The sequence below is a fragment of the Ylistrum balloti genome, unplaced genomic scaffold, assembly GCF_031769215.1.
Source record: "Ylistrum balloti isolate Yb309-2 unplaced genomic scaffold, AGI_CSIRO_Ybal_v1 Utg369782, whole genome shotgun sequence".
Classification (NCBI taxonomy): Eukaryota; Metazoa; Mollusca; class Bivalvia; order Pectinida; family Pectinidae; genus Ylistrum; species Ylistrum balloti.
The window spans coordinates 132179-149947 of record NW_026781970.1 but is presented as its reverse complement, the minus strand read 5'-3'; the positions used below and the strand labels follow the sequence as shown (position 1 = coordinate 149947).

The following is a 17769-nucleotide window of genomic DNA, read 5'->3' as shown; positions in this document are numbered from 1 at the left end:
TACCTTTGTTGATCTTTAATTACTCATCTTTATACAGAGATTTTTATACAAACTCTTTAAATGTTGTCTTCTGTTTTTCAAGACTTTCGCTTGTGTGATTTGATCTGATATTTTAGCCAACAACTTGTTATTTTCCTACAATTGCTGAAATTGATATTAATGTTATAATGAATCTCTATAGTATGTTTTTATATACACATACTTTGACAGTTGATTGTCTGTTTAAAAAATTACTGATGTAAAAAATCAAACAATCTGATTGTTAATGATTAACATAAAAACTTGCCACTTTGTATAATGATTGTTGACCAAGTCTATAATTGCTAATTGTTAAAGAGATGGCCCCTGTGAGATGCTATTCTTGAGAACATGAATGATTATGAATGATTTAAAATATTCAAGAATGTTGTTGAGATTTATGAATAAATGTTAATGAATATTCATCAGATATATGAAATATTTTGCTCATGATTATTGATGTTTTAGGTTCCTTAAACTTTGCAATCCATGACCAAAGTGAGAACATCCATAAATTTGATAGAAAAACAATATTCACGAATTTTCTGGGATCATTTTACAGGGGCAACATATTTTACTTAAAGGTTGAAAGTTTGGATTTCAAATAGTAATAAGTCTGTTTTTATGTCATATTATTTAAATATTGTTATAAATTTATGTGATGTCGTAGGAAGACATGGATTCAAAATGGTTTACATTAAGTTGATTGCAAATCAAGACATATATGATCCCAACAGACTTGAAAACATTTGTGGAACAAATATTTTGTTTTGTTGATATATCATATTTGAAATTTGGATGTCTAGAAGTTGAATTATGTATATATATATATACAAAGGTTTGCAATACAAAATGGGATTTAATTCATTGTTTGACTCTGCTATACCTTATCTAAATTTGTTTTAAAGAGTTTAGGCCACGATTTTGGTTTTCTTCAAATTCTGTTACATCAAAATCTAAATAATTGCACTCCCATCCAGATCACGCTGCTCAAATATATATATATCAAAAGTACTTGTTACGCATGAGTGAGAAATTTAATGAGGTGTCTGGTCATGTTGTACAAGTGATAGTAAAGTGTTACATCAACTGATTGTGTTTAATATTCAAGCAGTAGTGTAGAAGGCAGAAATTAACATATGATTCTGTTTTAGCTTAAGATGTAACAGAATTTAAGAAAACCATAATCGTGGCCTAAACCCTTAAATAAGTGTGGAATGCTGCGATGCAATGATCTTTGTTATGTAACTTAATTATGACATTTTTATGACATTTGTTATCACCAAATTAAACACCATTAAAAATTCTACATGAGGATTATGATTAACTGTAACACTTATTTTAGATATAGGCTATGAAGTTCCTTAACAAGAGAACTAACGCTTTAAGTCATGTTATAATATAGTGGGTGTTGTTGGCTGACAGTAATGGACCAGCATGTTTAAAACAATTCATTCTGACATACAAATGCATGCTGACATTCCTTGAAATATGCCAAAATTTTGCAATCTTTGATGAAGCATTGTTTTTGTATTGCAATTTCTTTTGAAAAAATTATATCTGGGGATATATTGACTGATGAGGTGGATTTTTATTCCTTTTTTTTAGGGGTAGTATATAGATGCTGCACACTCTGTCCCTTTCGTCTCCAAAGCGCAACATTGCCAAGTCAAACAAGGATCATGAAACTTGGTGTATACATTGGTCATACTTAGATAGTGTGCATTCAAATCCAGGATCTGCAACTCCTTAATAACAGAGTTTTCATCCTTTGTTGAAATTTTCATATCCAGAGCATAACTTTGCTTGCATTTAAACTAGGATAATGAGACATTAGTAGGTCTGCTTAATAAAAGTTCAAAAACTGCCCAGAAATGACCCGAACGTTTATCAGCAGTCCTTAGCCTTCAACTGGTACAGATGATTCCTAACTCTGTTTAGTTTCGATTTCAGCACACATGTTTTATGTGAAAAAGGTCAAGGTTAAATTTGAAAGTCTGTCATTTTATTGCCAGTTGGTATGAAATGTGTTGGGGATGGGGCATTGCTCCAGGATTAGCTGGATTTCAGGGTAATTGTGACATCAATGATGGTTATTTACAAGTGTGCTCATGATATGAATATGTTTTTTTTTTTTTTGTGTGTTTTTAAAAGGGAATTTTCCTGATTAAATCAATACAAATAATCAATAATTGACCTAAATTGCATGATCTCCTGTAAACAAGACAGAGTGTGTTTACCAGTGTATAGTTAGATGATTGTCTGTAATTCACTTACTGGCAATGGTACAGCATCAAGTAACAGTCTGCTAGGTATGTATACCTGACACAACATCGGAATAACAGTCTAGAAGAGACTTGGATCAGTTTTCTAAATTCAAAGACATCAGCAGAATCAATTTAAGGATTTAATTTGTTAATTTATGAAAATGTGACATCTAACACATCGACAGCAAGCACTTGAACTAATTTCTATTATTATACCTCAGCAAGTCAAATTGTATTTATTTAAATTAGCATTCCAATAAAGTTATACGGAGAACACTATATAATTTGCAATATATTCAAGGTTCTAAGCTCTTTTAGCATTCCTAGGCAGTCAGTGGTTGCTATATTTGTGATAACTAATATGCATTTTGGCATTTCTTATCTGTGAACAGCATTCCAGAGCTGTTCAATACATCCTTATAGGGTGAGGCCCATTTCCATATAAGCTGTTTTTTAAGCATTCCCTGATAGTTCCTCCAGGGTCTAATTACATATGAGCAGTCAGTTTCACTGCAAATTCAGTTTGATAATTTGACCTGGTGTCTTGAATGTTCCTGAATGCTAAGAGAGGGGGAAAAACCTATGGGCTGCTGATTAACATATTGCTAAAATCTGCTTTGGTACAGTGGAACAATTTTCTCATTTGCTTAGAGAAACAAATGGAAACAGTTAAAAACTGCTAAAATTGACAGTTTCATGAATACTGAAAATGCTTAGGTATCGGTACAGTTTTTCGGTGTGGTCATGGGTGATTTTTTTTGTTCATTAGATTACCTCATTATAAAGGTTTGAATTAAAATTAAAAAATTAAATCCTTGCTAAAATTGGTCTTGTCATGTTAAAGTGGACGTCAGGTTTCATTTTTTTTTAGAATATTTTAGCTTTGTGCTGGAGATTACTATATGGGCAGTCTTGAATCTGTGTCTACACACCAAAAACCAGATGTACAGGAAGTGAAATTTTCATAGTGTTTACCTATGGTCATGTTATGAAGGATTTCCAAGTTGGAATTTGCTGCAATGTAAGTACTTTGTTACCATGAGTGTTGTTGATTTTAGGGTAGGTGTTTAGAATAAATTTCTTTTGGAAAGTTGAAGTGTTAGGTTGGAATTAGCAGTATTTTTGCATTTTTATTATTTTTTCAGTTGGTAACCGTAGGAATCAAATGTTACAAATCAGAGGAAATTAATGTAATTGTTATGTAATTTATTAAGATATATACATGTAATGATATATTTTTCATAACCAATCTGCTATACCTGTATAACTCAAACCTGACCAGTAATTTCAGGAAAAATACAAATTAAGTGTTTCCTGCTACCTTAGGAGTTTCCCTCCACTTTGACACTGAATAGGTACTTTTTATATGTTTAATAAACTTACTTTTGTTGTAGTAATATTGTTTTATGTTTGTTTTTTGATCATTTGTTTGATATAAGCTGTCATCTTGTTTTCAGCTCAAAAAGAATTGTTCTCCGTTAAATGAAATCAAGCTTTGAAATTAACTTCTTCCAAACATTTAATTTGGCACCATTTGAAATGGACAAAAATATTGGTTTAACTGCCATCATAATCAAACATGACAAAATCAATTTGGACAGCTCTTACAGTACCATTTGTAATCTTTTTGATTTACATAATATAATTGTGTATATAACATCATTTCACAAATAATATGTGAAAGTCATTTTATTTCTTCTTCAATATTGGCATACAGCGAGGTCCGTTGTCCATCCATCCATCAACTATTTTTACAAAGCCCTGAATGACAAAGCAGATTTTGACCAAATTTTCCTTGGGTGAAGAGAACCAAATTTTGTATGAACGGTGGGTCTCGTCTTCCTGGGATGGTATGGGTCGGGGCCCAATCAGAAAAAACTGAGCAAGTTCTTAAAACGCCTACTTCTCCTGTAGGAATGATTTTGTCTGATGTTAAGCTAACCCCTTAAGGTTCCAGTCTAGTAAGAAACTAGATATGTTTATTGTTGTGTGCTTGGATATTTAGAATTTCTGTTCCTTAAGTTTTAATGAAGCAATTTCAGTCAAGCAAAGCTAGGTTTTAGTCTCTTGTTTCCACTTTTATTTGATCCAATGTAATTTTTGAAGCTCTAATTTTCCACTGTGTAAAACCAGCTTGACTGTTTGTACAGGAACATTTTATCCACTTTGTGGAAGCTTAACAGGAAAATCTGCTACCTAGTCAAAAAGCATGAAACCTGTTGTTCACAAGATTTTTAGACATTTAATTACACTCACAAGGAAACAATTTTTCTGAGTTTTTGATTTTCATTCAATTGGGAAAGTTTGACAATAACAACGTTTGTAGTTATTTGTTATTAGTGATTACAAAATAAACTTTCAAGCCAATCAAATTTCATGACAGCTTTGATGAGAAATGTCCAATGGGTGCACAATATTTTCTTTAGAGAATTATCTTTGATGGTGTTTTCTGTTTGTCCCTGCAACATAAACTTTAATTTGTACAAAAATTTCCGGCTACAGTTTTCCATTGATTTTTCAACCTCTATAGGCTTTGTCACTTTGATATAATAATAGCAGTCTAATATGATTGTATTTGGAAGAGTTACTGTCCCTTGTTTTCACAATATTAATGTTGTCCTGAGAGCTTCTCTAATTTTCAAACTGTTTCTTTTGAACTTAAATGGCTTAAATCTGGACATGAAGTTGTCATTTCCTGAGTAGCAGTTCAATTAAACCATATTAGGAAAAGTTACTGCTCTTTGTTTTCATGTTAATCTTTCCCAGATCTCTCTCTTTTTTCAACTGATCTCTTTCAAACTTAGTAGGCTTTATAATTATAGAATGAAATTGTGTTTTCCAAAAAAACTGTCACATTAAAAAATTATTGAAGGAGTTTTCCTTAATTGCATTGTGATTTTACCATTTTAGGAAGAATTATCTTATCCTGTCCTGATATCACCTTCCTCGGCTTTTTATCAATTTCTTTTTAACTTATCTTCCTTCTTAAAGTTTTGAATTTTATTACCATTTCCTTACATCATGAATTTCTTTGGCATGGGTTTGGCATATGTTGTTACACCACATAGTGTTCTCTCCTCAAAAACATATGTACAGTAGTAAATATTTTAACGTTTTCACCAAAAAAATGTCTTCGTAGTTTTACCAATGCTGGCTTGATTAAATCATTACTACATCTTTACCTACATATTTTCATCACCATTCAATGCTTTTAATACTTCAGACAAGATGAGTGCATGAAACACTATGCCCCTGAAGTGGGACATTGAAAGTGAATGCACCCTTTGTGAAACACTTATGTCTTCATTATGGTAATGATTACAGACATTTTCTAGTTTTTTTTTTACATTCAAATGTAGGACACAGGTCACAGTCAAAAATTTGGGACATCCATGCCAAATATGAAAGCCATACCTCTTATGATGCTATTGTTATGGCAAATGTTAAAATTGTTCAAATTTAAGTCCAAGGTCATGGTCAAGGTCACAAGGTCAAAAATCTTGACAACCTGAAAGGTCTTATCACATGCCGAATATGAAAGCCCTACTGCCTCTTACAGTGCAACAGTTATGGGAATTATGACCTTTCGATATGAAGCATAAAAAAAGAAATTCCAAAATTTATTTACTATCACCTTGGTAGTTTATTTCTGATTGCATATATTCACACTGTCTCTTGTAAGACACAAATTATGTCATCCTGTAAAAGAATATTCTTGGAACATTCAAGACACAATGTCAAGCTTTGATCACAATTCAAGGAGAATCAACAATCACAAGGTTTATGTAAAGTATTATTTGGAAAATGATCACTTAATTCATTAGAGAAAATTTGTTAGAAATAACAGTTATATTTGTATACAAGACAATGAAATCAATTGATGATGTCCAAAGAATCAATAAAATTTCATTAACAGAATCAACAGATAGATACCATGCCATAGGTATTTTGTTTTCCTATTTAAATGCAAAATGAAATTGGAAGCAATCCTAGCAAATCTTATAGATGCAAACCAACATTGTCATCATGAATCATGACTGTTCAAGAATCCTAACTGCACCTGGTCTAAAATTCCATTCTTTATATGCAGCAAATCTCTTTATATTAAACAAAAAATGAAAAAATGAGGCACACAGAAAAATGTCCCTTTTCAGCAAAACAAAAGCAAATAAATGTATCTTGATAATCTGCACTGTGACAATAAATCGATGCTTAAGATGGGTTTCATCTTTTGAGTTAAAAAGTCTTGATTTAAGATTTAAGATTTTAGAAATATTTTTCTGATATATTTGCCGATAATATATCAATTTTAATTTTTGAATACTTCACTACTTTCATGATGGGAAATTGAATTATCTCAGTCAATTAGTTCTCTTTTTTCCCCATAATAAAAAAGAACCTATTAGAAACACCTCAAAAATTCTGTGTACAAAGAAAATAATTACCAGGCTATTCCAGTAAATACCTATCCCAACCCTGGATTCCAGGTTTTGTTAAGGGATACATCCAATACAATTTAACTGATAATTTGCTAGAATTATTCTTTTTGTAGGCCTGGTATGAAGTAGATGATTTACTGGAATAGACCTTACTGAAATTTACATCTTGAACTCTATACACAAACAAGTATTCAATGAAGAAAATCATACAAGTCAGCTGGGTAAGCAAGGCATGAATTCATACATTATACTATGGACACCTCCAGCTCATAAAATCACTTCCACCATTACTGAAACTGATTACACACAGATCATTCTAATACCAGTTTAGGAAACCTGCAGTGTGCTTTGACCATGAATACAATAACATGAAAACAAAGTGATGAACAGTAATCAACAAAATGATTCATTACAATTCAATCATAACAGGAACCAGATTAAATTCTTGGTGAAACACATCCATGACACGAATACTTGAAAGTTATATACAGGTAGTTCATTTTTTTTTTTTTACATGTGACTTGACAGTATAATTATGATATTCAATAAAGGTTAAAAAATTAGTTGTAAAGCACATAAAAATCAATGTCTACAAAACGTTTTTTTTTTTGTTTGCATCTGTGAAATGAAACACTCCTCAGAAGTGACAAAACAACATGTGACCAAGGATGTGAATGATCAAAATATCCTGCCCATACTTGCTCTCAATCATTTATTCTTATTCACATAAATAACTTTCATTAATGCAGGAACATTTAAAGAATGCATTCACACTGATACACTTAACACACACACACACACATCACCATCATGTACAGAAAACATTCACTATCATTCAATTACATCTAAAATGTAGTTACTAGGGGCCACCAGGATTTGGATTAAGCTGTGAAGCAAAACCAAGACCAACACCTCTATGAGTATGTGTTGTCATACGGGCAAATTCATATTCTTTGTCTAGTCTGGAGAAAAGTTCTTGTTGTTTCCTCTGTTGTTCTTCAGATAACTCGGCTGATGTGCCTTCATCACTTTCTCCTTCCTTCATTCCCATTAACTTTCGGAATTTTGCTGCCATTTTACCATCTTGATCTGATGCGAAGGATGTTTTCTGCCATTCATTACCCTTGTGTGATGCTGCGGCCATTGTTTCTGCAGCTGTTGTTGTTCCAGCTGTTGTTGTTCCAGCTGTTGTTGTTAATGTTGTTGTCTCCTGTAATTTAGAAAACTCACAGTTTAAACATTCCGTAAACAATATTAATGCAACTTCAATTTTCTTTTAAGTAATAAGGATCTTCAAACTTCAATTATTGCATTGTTTATCTTTTTGTTGGGTATATTTCCCTGTGAACAGCCAGGGTCATGCTAAAGCTAGGTACAAGGATACACGTTAACAAATGAACAACATACAGGAGGTTATCACATGTCCTCCATGGTAAAGTGTCTTGCCCAAAGTCAAAACTGCAATAGCAGTCTCGTCTGTCTCGCAGCTTCCTTAGAATGAAAACTGCCAAGGGAAGGGAGCCTTGAACCATACATTTGGATCTACACCCGAGATTCTGTAAAGCCATTTTCTAATGACTGAGCTAACACTGCACCCTTATTGTTACAGTTGTTTTTTCATTAATGAAATGCTAACTAGTAGTAATTGAGTTTCCATTCAAGAAACTTATACTGAAAGTAACCATTTCTTGACGTCATAACTAACAAGAGATCCCAAAGATTTCTCTACTCTTCCCTTCTTTATACCCTTTTCCTCTTAACCATTTAATAATAAAAGAATCCTATATATGAAACCTAAAAAAGATCTTACAAGAAATATTGACAACAAACTTCAACTATCAAAATCCAAGAAGGTCTCTAATCAGTCATTTTGTTTTCTGGAGCAGACACAAAATCGAATGGGCATAACAGAGGACTTTGCGAAACCTATGCATTAGGTTATGAAGACATCCTTCCAGAATTAGGGGCAATTGTGAACCTACACAAAAAGTTTCAAGAAATATCCCATTGACACAAGAAGAAATGATCAAAAATAACATTCGAAAGCAAGTCTAAAACCAATCACTTATTCAATAAAATCCCTTTTTCTTCACCTTTTCAAAGGAAGGCTTACCTTACTGTGAAAAGAGTAAAAAGTGTACTTACATCTTTAGAATCTTTCGAGTCCTTGTTTTTTGACCAGAGAAGTTTCCTTTTCTGGACCTGTTCTGCATACTTCAATGGATTCACTGCAGCAGGATTATAATACTTAGGAACAGTAACTCCAGTTAATTCTTGAGCCTAAAACAAAGATTGGGAGTGATCAAAATGTAATTTAACAAATGAAAAAAAAATCACAGTACTTTATTGAAATATTCCTGATGTTGGAACATAAGGCCATCATAAATCAGCTGTGTAATTCTCTGTTCAGTATAAGCTGTTCATACCGGCCCCTGTATAATCCAGATACCTATTCATTCTCACCTTTCCAGTATGGTTCTGTTATTTTTCCTCTTTAATTAATTAATTTAATAGTTTGCAAAATCACCTCTTACTCGTAAATGTTGCAAATATAAATGTTGTATGTGATATCAAGGATGGATTAGAAACTGAGGAGACTTTCTCGGGTGATTGGGAAAGAGATTTGGTGACTGACTTTCTAAATGACAAAACACAGGATGATGATAATGTTGACAATGAAACTATTGAGCTGGAGGTTGGACATGACCTACAGATGTCTATACATATCTCCCAAAACTCTTCTAGTTTGCCATTAATAAAGACAATTCATACTTAAAAGGACATTTCTGACTTGAAAACAATGACAGAAAACATTATCTGCCATCTCTCAAAGAAAAAGTACAATGCATTGCATAAGTTCAGACGATGATGTCCATACCATAACCATATCAATACTTCTATCAACATTTCAATTATTAAAACATGACCAAGCAGCTTTACCTTTTGGTGCATAGCAGCCATAGTTTGCAGCAAAGCCATCTGTGGAGTTACACCAGAGGCTGTAGCAGAATTGACAGATGCAGCCATCGCCTTCAGAATGTTGGACTGACTCATGGCCATATTATTTGGCTTTTCCAAGGTACTGGCTGAAAGCAGAAAAGTTGATATTTTACTAAAGATCAAGTCAGCAGTAACGCCCATCTAATTAAGTGTAGTAAGTTTATAGAAGTCCATTAACACAACCCCACTGTCCAAGTATTCTTTTTACTCATTTCAATCCCCACATCACTATGAAGTAATAGAAGTGACAAGTAAATAACTATCTATAAAGGGAACATTTTAAAATTCATATACAATTTTCATTTGGCTCACTTTCCAAACAAGCTGATGAATAGCTAAAGCTCATTTTGGTTCAATATTCAACAGTGACAAGTTTAATACTACTTCAACTAGATTGGTTTGAATATAGAATATGACAAAATCGATTGGTTTGAATATAGAATATGACAAAACCTATTTCATAAAACTAAAACATATCTATAAGAACCAGAATCAGATCAAATTTTGAGCATAAAAGTAGTGATACTTCATGGGGTAGGTATCAACCCGATCTAATGAGAGGTTCTGCAAACAACTATATCTGTTGAAAAATTCTGCAGATCTATTTTATCACACTGATTTAAAATAGGACAGAGAGACATAAGTAATTCTACATTTGTATATACCTATCCTCCCCCATACTTAGGTGTTAAATGATTTCAGCCACGCCCATATAATCTAGCCACTTTGTAAGATCAATTTTCACACCAAGGGATATATCTCCAGGGACATTTCTCTCATTTTCTCTCCCTCCCCACTCCTCCAGTTTCAATAAAAAAAAATTAAGTTAAAAGAACAGACACTCAAAGCAGAAATAAACTACAAAATCGCCTATAAATGAATGTCCAAGCTCCTGATAACCATTATTCATGAAATCAAAAAGATACATACCTTCGGTGGATTCTCCATTTTTCAATATTTTGCTGGCTTTGAGAAGTTGTTGTCTCATTTGCTCTTTGAAAGTCATTGGTTTCTCTTTGTAACCATACCCACTACCACTACTACTACTGATAGTTGAAGCAAGCTCTACCGGCCTTCCAGTCCTTTCTCTGCTGTGACTTCGACTGCGCTTATGCCTATCCCTACTTCCACTTCGACTACGATGTCTGTCTCTACTTCGGCTGCGATTGTGTCGGTCTCTGCTACGACTACGACTGCGAGATTTACGCCCTTTGCTTCTCCTTCTCTTGCCTCTGGACCGACTGTGACTACGCCTACGGTGGTGACTGCTTCTCTTCTTTCTGTCTCTACTGTGGCTCCTCCTCCTTTTTCTTCTGCGATTTCTGTCCCTACTGTGGCTCCTTCGATCTTTAGAACCATGTCTGCGATGTCGTCTGTGACGATCACGTGACCTTGATCGACCATGTCTATGCCTTCTGCTTCTAGATGAGCTTCGATCCTGAAAGATTTGAAAGTTGACATTCTATATAAGCATTTTATTCTAATATCAACTTGAAAACAATACACATTTAAAAAGAAAAAGGTATTTTCTTTACTTATGTTTGTAATTAACCATAATGCATTCTTCAATTACCAACATATAAAATCAGAATTGAAACAAAAGCATAGTTTGTCAAAGTGTCTGCATGATATGTAATACACAGATAATAAATGCATCGAACCCTTCTTCCAGGAGAATGGTGGGATCTGGATTTCCTTCCTTTAGATCTTGATCTTGACCGAGACCTAGACCTTGAATGCGATTTTCTCTTCCTCCCCAAGGTGGGTGACCTTGACTTTGACTTTGAAACTCTCTTAGGACTAGTTGATGATCTCGATGTTGCTGTTTGCGCAACCTTCTTTTCCCTTTTCTTTCTTTCCACTGAAGAAGCAGATGACGACCGTGAACTTCTGCTTGATGACCTTGAAGATGCTGATGATGACCTAGATCTGGATCTCGAAGCTCTTGCCACCTGTAGAAAAAAAATTTCAAAATCTGTATAATTAGTTATAACTCATAAATTAATTACCTTTATGAGGAATACATAACAGTAGCTTAATTAAATCAAGATTAATTCTCATAATGGCAAAAACATAATCCGCTGAAAAATAACATACCCCCATACTAAATCATTAAATCTCAACTGCTTTTAAAGCTAATCCAGCCTTTCTTGCACAATATAAATCCATGATCACGTGATGAGCTCACCATTGACTTTAATGTTGTTTGTGAGAAAAATTTACTACATTGTGCTGAACTATTCTGCATATATTTAAAGGCTTTTTTCATAAAACTCCATCCCAGCACTCCAGAATTTGTTAAAGGATATTAACCATGGATTTGAGAATTTCATTTAATCAGAGACAGAATGAGAAGTCATTTGTTTTCGAGTCCTTAAACTCTAAAAGGTTGTTTCACTAAAAATAAGCCATGATAAAGAACTGCAAGCAGAACAGACTTATCCAGTTAATGTAAAGATCAGGTTGTGATATCATTATCTAAAAGTGTATTGTTGTCTGGCAATGACTTTAAACAGAACATTGCTCAACATGCTTTACTATCCACAGTGGACAACTGTTTAGTTAGCGACTAAAATAAAGATAGTCTGAATAAACTCACTTGTGATATTTAAAAGAAATGTTCAAACAAAGAAAAGGAAACAGAAATAATTTGCTATCATGAAGAGAGCAAAACATCACAGAAAATAAGTTTTACAAACACTAGATTTGTGTTACATCCGTGAAAACACCTTGGGGGGAAAATGAAGTGAAATAACAAAAGGAGGAGAGGTCGATCTGCTATTGAAAATGTAATGAAAAAATTAACAAATACAATTAACATAAAATGGTAATATTTACAAGAACAATAGAAATGTTTCTAGACAGGAAAACTCAAAATCTATCAAAGGATGACAAGAAGGGAGCTGACAATGGCCACAGTGACATACAAAAGACTAAGAACCAACAGAACAATGGATCCACAAAAAACAGGGTTTTTTTTAAGGAGTGTAATTTTCATGAATGTGGTCATGGTTCAGAATTCTCAGTAACCTTTTTTTTTTAACTTATTTACATACACGTATCATAATTCATTCATGTCCGACATATGTAGTCTCTTCCTGTTCTTTATTTCTCAGATCATTCATAACTTGATAGAGGCATGAGATTTTCAAAAATAGAAAAGTATAAAACAGTATCAGCTATCTCTGTATATGTTCCCAAAGGAAAGTAAATACACAACTTCTTGGAACATTTTGAGGCAATATCATTACAAAACCTGGCAGCTGTATACTTGTCTCATATGACAAAATAAAATCAAGAACATCTCCAATTTGATTCAAGTAAACATCACTCTTTATGTATATATATGTGTGGACACATAAAAGCTGCTGTAAATTTCAAGTAAGAAAATCACTAGATTCTAATATAATTATTTCCACTAATTTACTCTTACATTCTATATTTATTACCAAAAGGTAAAAACAATGCCCTCCTTGATACATCCATTTCCAGTGCAAATAAGCAAACCACTTCAACTTCTTTACATAGCAAAATAGAGTAACTCTGTGAATCTGGATTTTTGATATAACATTTGCCAATCAGATAACTACAGTGAAGAATGTTTTGTGATTCCTTGCAGCAGACAACAAATTTTATTATTGGTTAACAAATCAGTTATATGAAAGATCTGTGAAACATCCAAGACTGCGTATACTAACTTTGTTCTTTGAGAAATACAGTTTGTAAAATAAAGCATGAGCCAACAATCAAAATATTGGCAGTATCGTTTAGCATCAGAGACACTGATTATAAAATGTCTTCATATCAAGAACATCTTAACAATGTCATTGTCTACACTCAGTAACACAGTAACATTAAGATAAAAGGACATGTACACAAGTAGGTGCCTTTGGCACCAGGTCAAAGATAATCAACTTGCATTTGTGACAATTTGCTTTGTACCTACTGTAACCGTCTCCTCTACTTACCCACAGATAGCATCAACGAAGGGCAACAAAACAAGCACTGTTGTTGTTGCCCATTTTTTCTCCACTTGCAGGATTCACAGGAAAACCTATTTGATATCACAAGTAGTAGGTAAGATTATTGAAGAAAAAAAACTGCCTTCTTTTTTGGGCAGTTATCCCAGCTTATCAACTTTTTGTAACTGAAGTTTGTTCAATAATATGTTCAGTCTTCTAATCCAACAGAAATCTAACCCACAACTATAAGTTAAACCTTAATCTTTCCTTACATCACTACATCTACTTAATATGAAGTGCTGTAAAATCTTCCACCTTCCAGGTTATGAATGTCGTATAATTCCTCTCTTCTTTCATTGATATTACATAAAGCAACAGTACATTCTTACATTTTTTTTTCTCAAAAATGTATGAAACTTTGTAATATCGTTTCTCAGATCTTTCAAGATTACAATGCAACTTTTTAAACGACACAAAGGAAGATTTTCAGCACATGGTAAATCAAGAGAGCCATGATCATTCTGTTTAATCCTAAACCTGAAAATGACAGCTTGATCAAAGAAACAAGAAACAGTTGCTAGCATCCAAGCTCATCAATGACTTATTGTGTTAATGTTTTCTACTGATGTATCATTACATGTGTCTGAATGAGAGCAATATCATACCGACTCACACAGAATATGAACTTTCAGCAGCTGACCAAGCTGCCATTTTCAGGTATTATTTGTCACATCTGAACCTGTAGTGATGCCCCAACCCTCATTGTAGTTGCAGCCTATCGTGACCAAGGCTACATTTCTAATCATTTTACTGTACCTCTGAAGGCAACACATTGTTGTCCTGGACCTCTTCGAATGAGAATACCATCTTGTTTGGGGCATCTGAAAAGAGAGAGCAAACCATATAACCATACTTTAAATAAAAGAATTTTTTAAACACTATTTTGTAGGTTATAATTGATGACTAAAAAATAAATGTTGTCGTCATCACAAGAATATCCAAACAATAATTAATGCATTGCTATATATGATGAAAGATTTTTCTTAAGGGGGTCAGGTGTTTGGAATATTTGCAAGAGCAAAAGACAGATTAATATGTTGGCTTAGTTAAGAAAAGATTGATCATTACATCAGGACTGCCACAGGTACCAAGGTAACAAATTTGGGTTGGAGTTCTTTGTTTTGCTTATTTGTACATTTTCTAAACTGCTACATAACACAAAAAGTTGGAGACATTCTTGCTCTAGAGCTTTGGTAGCTTTAACACAATGTTTTATTCACTCAACAGACAATAAAATGCTTCACAGCCATTATCGAGGAATTTCAGTTCAGGAAAATATTTCCAGTTATTGGAAAAGAATATAAAACAAACATTGATTAATGATAATGTTCATATAATCAAGTTTTCAAGTTTCTTTAATGTGTATTATTTATAGAAGAAATTATGGTTAAAATGTTTTTCCGTCATGTTCAAAGCATATACAAACAGTTTCCACGATGAAAGCAAGGGATCATCACTCAATAAATATAATTGAAAATAATAATGTAATACTAGCCTACACTGCCAGCAATGCTAGGACCATTTGAAATGCTGTACAGGTCTGGTTGCAAAGATTGGGTACTGTGGGCAGAAAATTTTTGTTTCCTAAATCTGTCAGGGCTGTCGATCTGCCAGATTTGGGGCTGATATACAGCCCCATTCCTAATGCCAAATACTATCTTTTTTTCCTAATTTAGACCCCAAGTTTTCCCAATTCTAAGGAAAACACCATTATTTTTTCCTAATTCTAAGGGCCTCAGTCCCAAAATGGGGTGTGAGAGCCCTGTCTGTATTCTAATTTTTATTAACTGCAGTAATCAAGTGTAACTGTATTGACATTATAACAAACACAAACCTGGTTGTAGCTTGAAATCAGCTGATTTTGGTTCATCCCCACCACTGCTCTCAGTGAAGCTCATTGTTCGAGACTTGTTGAGCCCAGGATATGCAATGATACCACTTTGGAGAAAACTTGCTGGGTCCACAGCTGTTGCTCCAAGGGCAGAGACAGTGTCTGGACTTTTTCCTCCTCCTATCATTTTCTCAAAGGAATCCCATTCTGCCTGCAGGTTTGATGGAGTTGGTTTGCCCTGAAACACATCATTACTTTCGTGCTGAACATTAAGTTATCAACACTAGAGACAGCAGTTAATCAACTGCACTTGTAATTTTACTTCATATTTAATTAATATTTTTAGAGATCTGATTGAATTCTGTAATCATTTTTTTACAATAATATAGTTGAACTGATACTCTTGCAGCTATGAAATATTATGGTAAATAATATATATCATATTTTTTCTTTAAAAACCTGATTCATTAAAGCATTATCTGCATATAATCCAGTGCAATGAAAGCAAAGCCTACAAAAATGAATGAATATATCATAAACTGAGCGAGTTTTACCGTCCAACAACCTAGTGACTTCATGTACTTACGACACCACTTCTTTTTCAGGAAGATGCCACAGCCAAACAAGGAGTCTTGATCGCAAGTCATGTTTGACTTCATGTTTAAAATGTGAAAGTAAAAGCTAGTTACAAATGTTCCTTTTATTTTATGGAACTAAATTTAATTTCATAGAACTATAAAATAGTCTTATATAATCTGAATAACCAACATATAAAGTTTATGCTTCAAGATTGAGTATGAATGATTTATAGAAAATACACGCAGTAAATAATGTTTAATAACAACTGCAGCTTTTACACATATATCTATGTATATATATCATCATGCATGTTTTAGTCAAGAAATTACATCAAATACAACAAGCAAGTGTACAGACGGAGCCTTTGTTTGTAGGCTAACTCGGGAAATGGTTTGGGTGAAAGAAGGGGGTATTTTGTGTTTTATTTATTAATACTCTATGCCCATGACATTATAATAATATGACAACGCAGGCGTTGTAAGAAAATCAGTGAATTTGATTTTGGCAGGATTTAGAAACAAGAAGCTCAGCGACCTTATCGATCTACAATCTTATGTGTCATTCATCGGCCTGCGGAAGGTAAATTTTAGTCGGCCATTTTGTGAAACTTTTCTGTTTGATTTCAATATTTCACTAAATATAATCGACGACCACATATCTTTGCAAAGACGTTCAAAGAAAATTGAAATTCTGAAGATACTTACTGACTCTCCTTTCTTCTCATTGAGACTATTACTGGAATTTTCGGCATCTTCGCCGTAATCTGCAAGAAACTCCATAGCCCCAGTGGAATGTGTGTCCTACGATTTGCAGTGCCCGGATGATAGTACGTCACAAATCGTACGTCAAACAAGCATTTTTTTCTGAGGTCTCTTCTGAACCAGAATTCTTGACGAACACTACGAAAGTGACTTTTGACATACAAATACCAATATATCAATAATACGAACCATTTTTGTTGATGTGATATTAATATCATATACAGTGATATCTATATAAGTTTCGATTGTAAACTTCTGAGGTGATAAAACACACTGGTAGTATGTACCATAGATATGTACTCCCCATGCGGAGTGCAGAAATATATGTCGTATGAGGAAACTGTTGCCAATATTAAAGGAAAATGTTAAATGTTTGATCATGGACTTGAAAGTTAGTAATTAATAACAGCTGTCGTAATTTCACCTTGTCGCTTACAATTTGATTAATTGCGTCTCAAAATTCACACTAGGGAAATGAAATCTAAACTGAGATGCGATTTCATAAATATGGCAAGCCATTGAAGCGGTTCAACAAGTTCCTTTAAATAAATTAAACGTTAGGTAATACTATAAACTTGTATTTAAGTATATAGAAAACCGCACGCAATACTAACATATCTTCAGTCATACATTTGATTTGCTTTGGTACTCAGAAAAATTACAATTTGATATCAATACACAGAAAAGTTACATTTTGATATCAATATTCAGAAAAGTTATATTTTGATATCAATAAACAGAAAAGTTACATTTTAATATCAATACACTGAATAGATACATTTTGATATATCAATATTCAGAAAAGTTACATTTTGATGATGGTACTCAGAAATGTTACATTTTTATATCTGT

At 33.3% G+C, this 17769-nt stretch overlaps 1 protein-coding gene across 2 annotated transcripts; it reads right to left on the bottom strand.

The window, feature by feature from the left end:
• Positions 1-5904: 5904 nt before the first annotated feature.
• Positions 5905-16949, bottom strand: LOC132544105 (arginine/serine-rich coiled-coil protein 2-like). 2 transcript variants are annotated; one of them, XM_060207674.1, is made up of 9 exons: positions 16861-16942; positions 16164-16230; positions 15581-15815; positions 14503-14567; positions 11386-11676; positions 10655-11162; positions 9665-9810; positions 8870-9004; positions 5905-7934 (listed from the first exon to the last, which is right to left on the bottom strand). In XM_060207674.1, exons 3-9 carry the CDS (start codon positions 15762-15764, stop codon positions 7584-7586), a joined length of 1680 nt encoding a protein of 559 aa, XP_060063657.1. In that variant the 5' UTR covers positions 15765-15815; positions 16164-16230; positions 16861-16942; the 3' UTR covers positions 5905-7583. The 2 variants fall into 2 exon arrangements, with proteins under 2 accessions (XP_060063657.1, XP_060063656.1); XM_060207673.1 differs by lacking the exon at positions 16164-16230 and having other exon boundaries at positions 16861-16949.
• Between the last annotated feature and the right edge of the window lie 820 nt (positions 16950-17769).

Coding starts and splice junctions, on each gene's coding strand:
- LOC132544105 (XM_060207673.1), bottom strand. CDS start 16,935: ATGGAGTTTCTTGCAGATTACGGCGAAGATGCCGAAAATTCCAGTAAT. Junction 15,816..16,860: donor ATGAGAAGAAAGGAGAGTCA/GTAAGTATCTTC, acceptor GATGTGTTTCAG/GGCAAACCAACTCCATCAAA. Junction 11,163..11,385: donor ACCATTCTCCTGGAAGAAGG/GTTCGATGCATT, acceptor CAAATCTTTCAG/GATCGAAGCTCATCTAGAAG.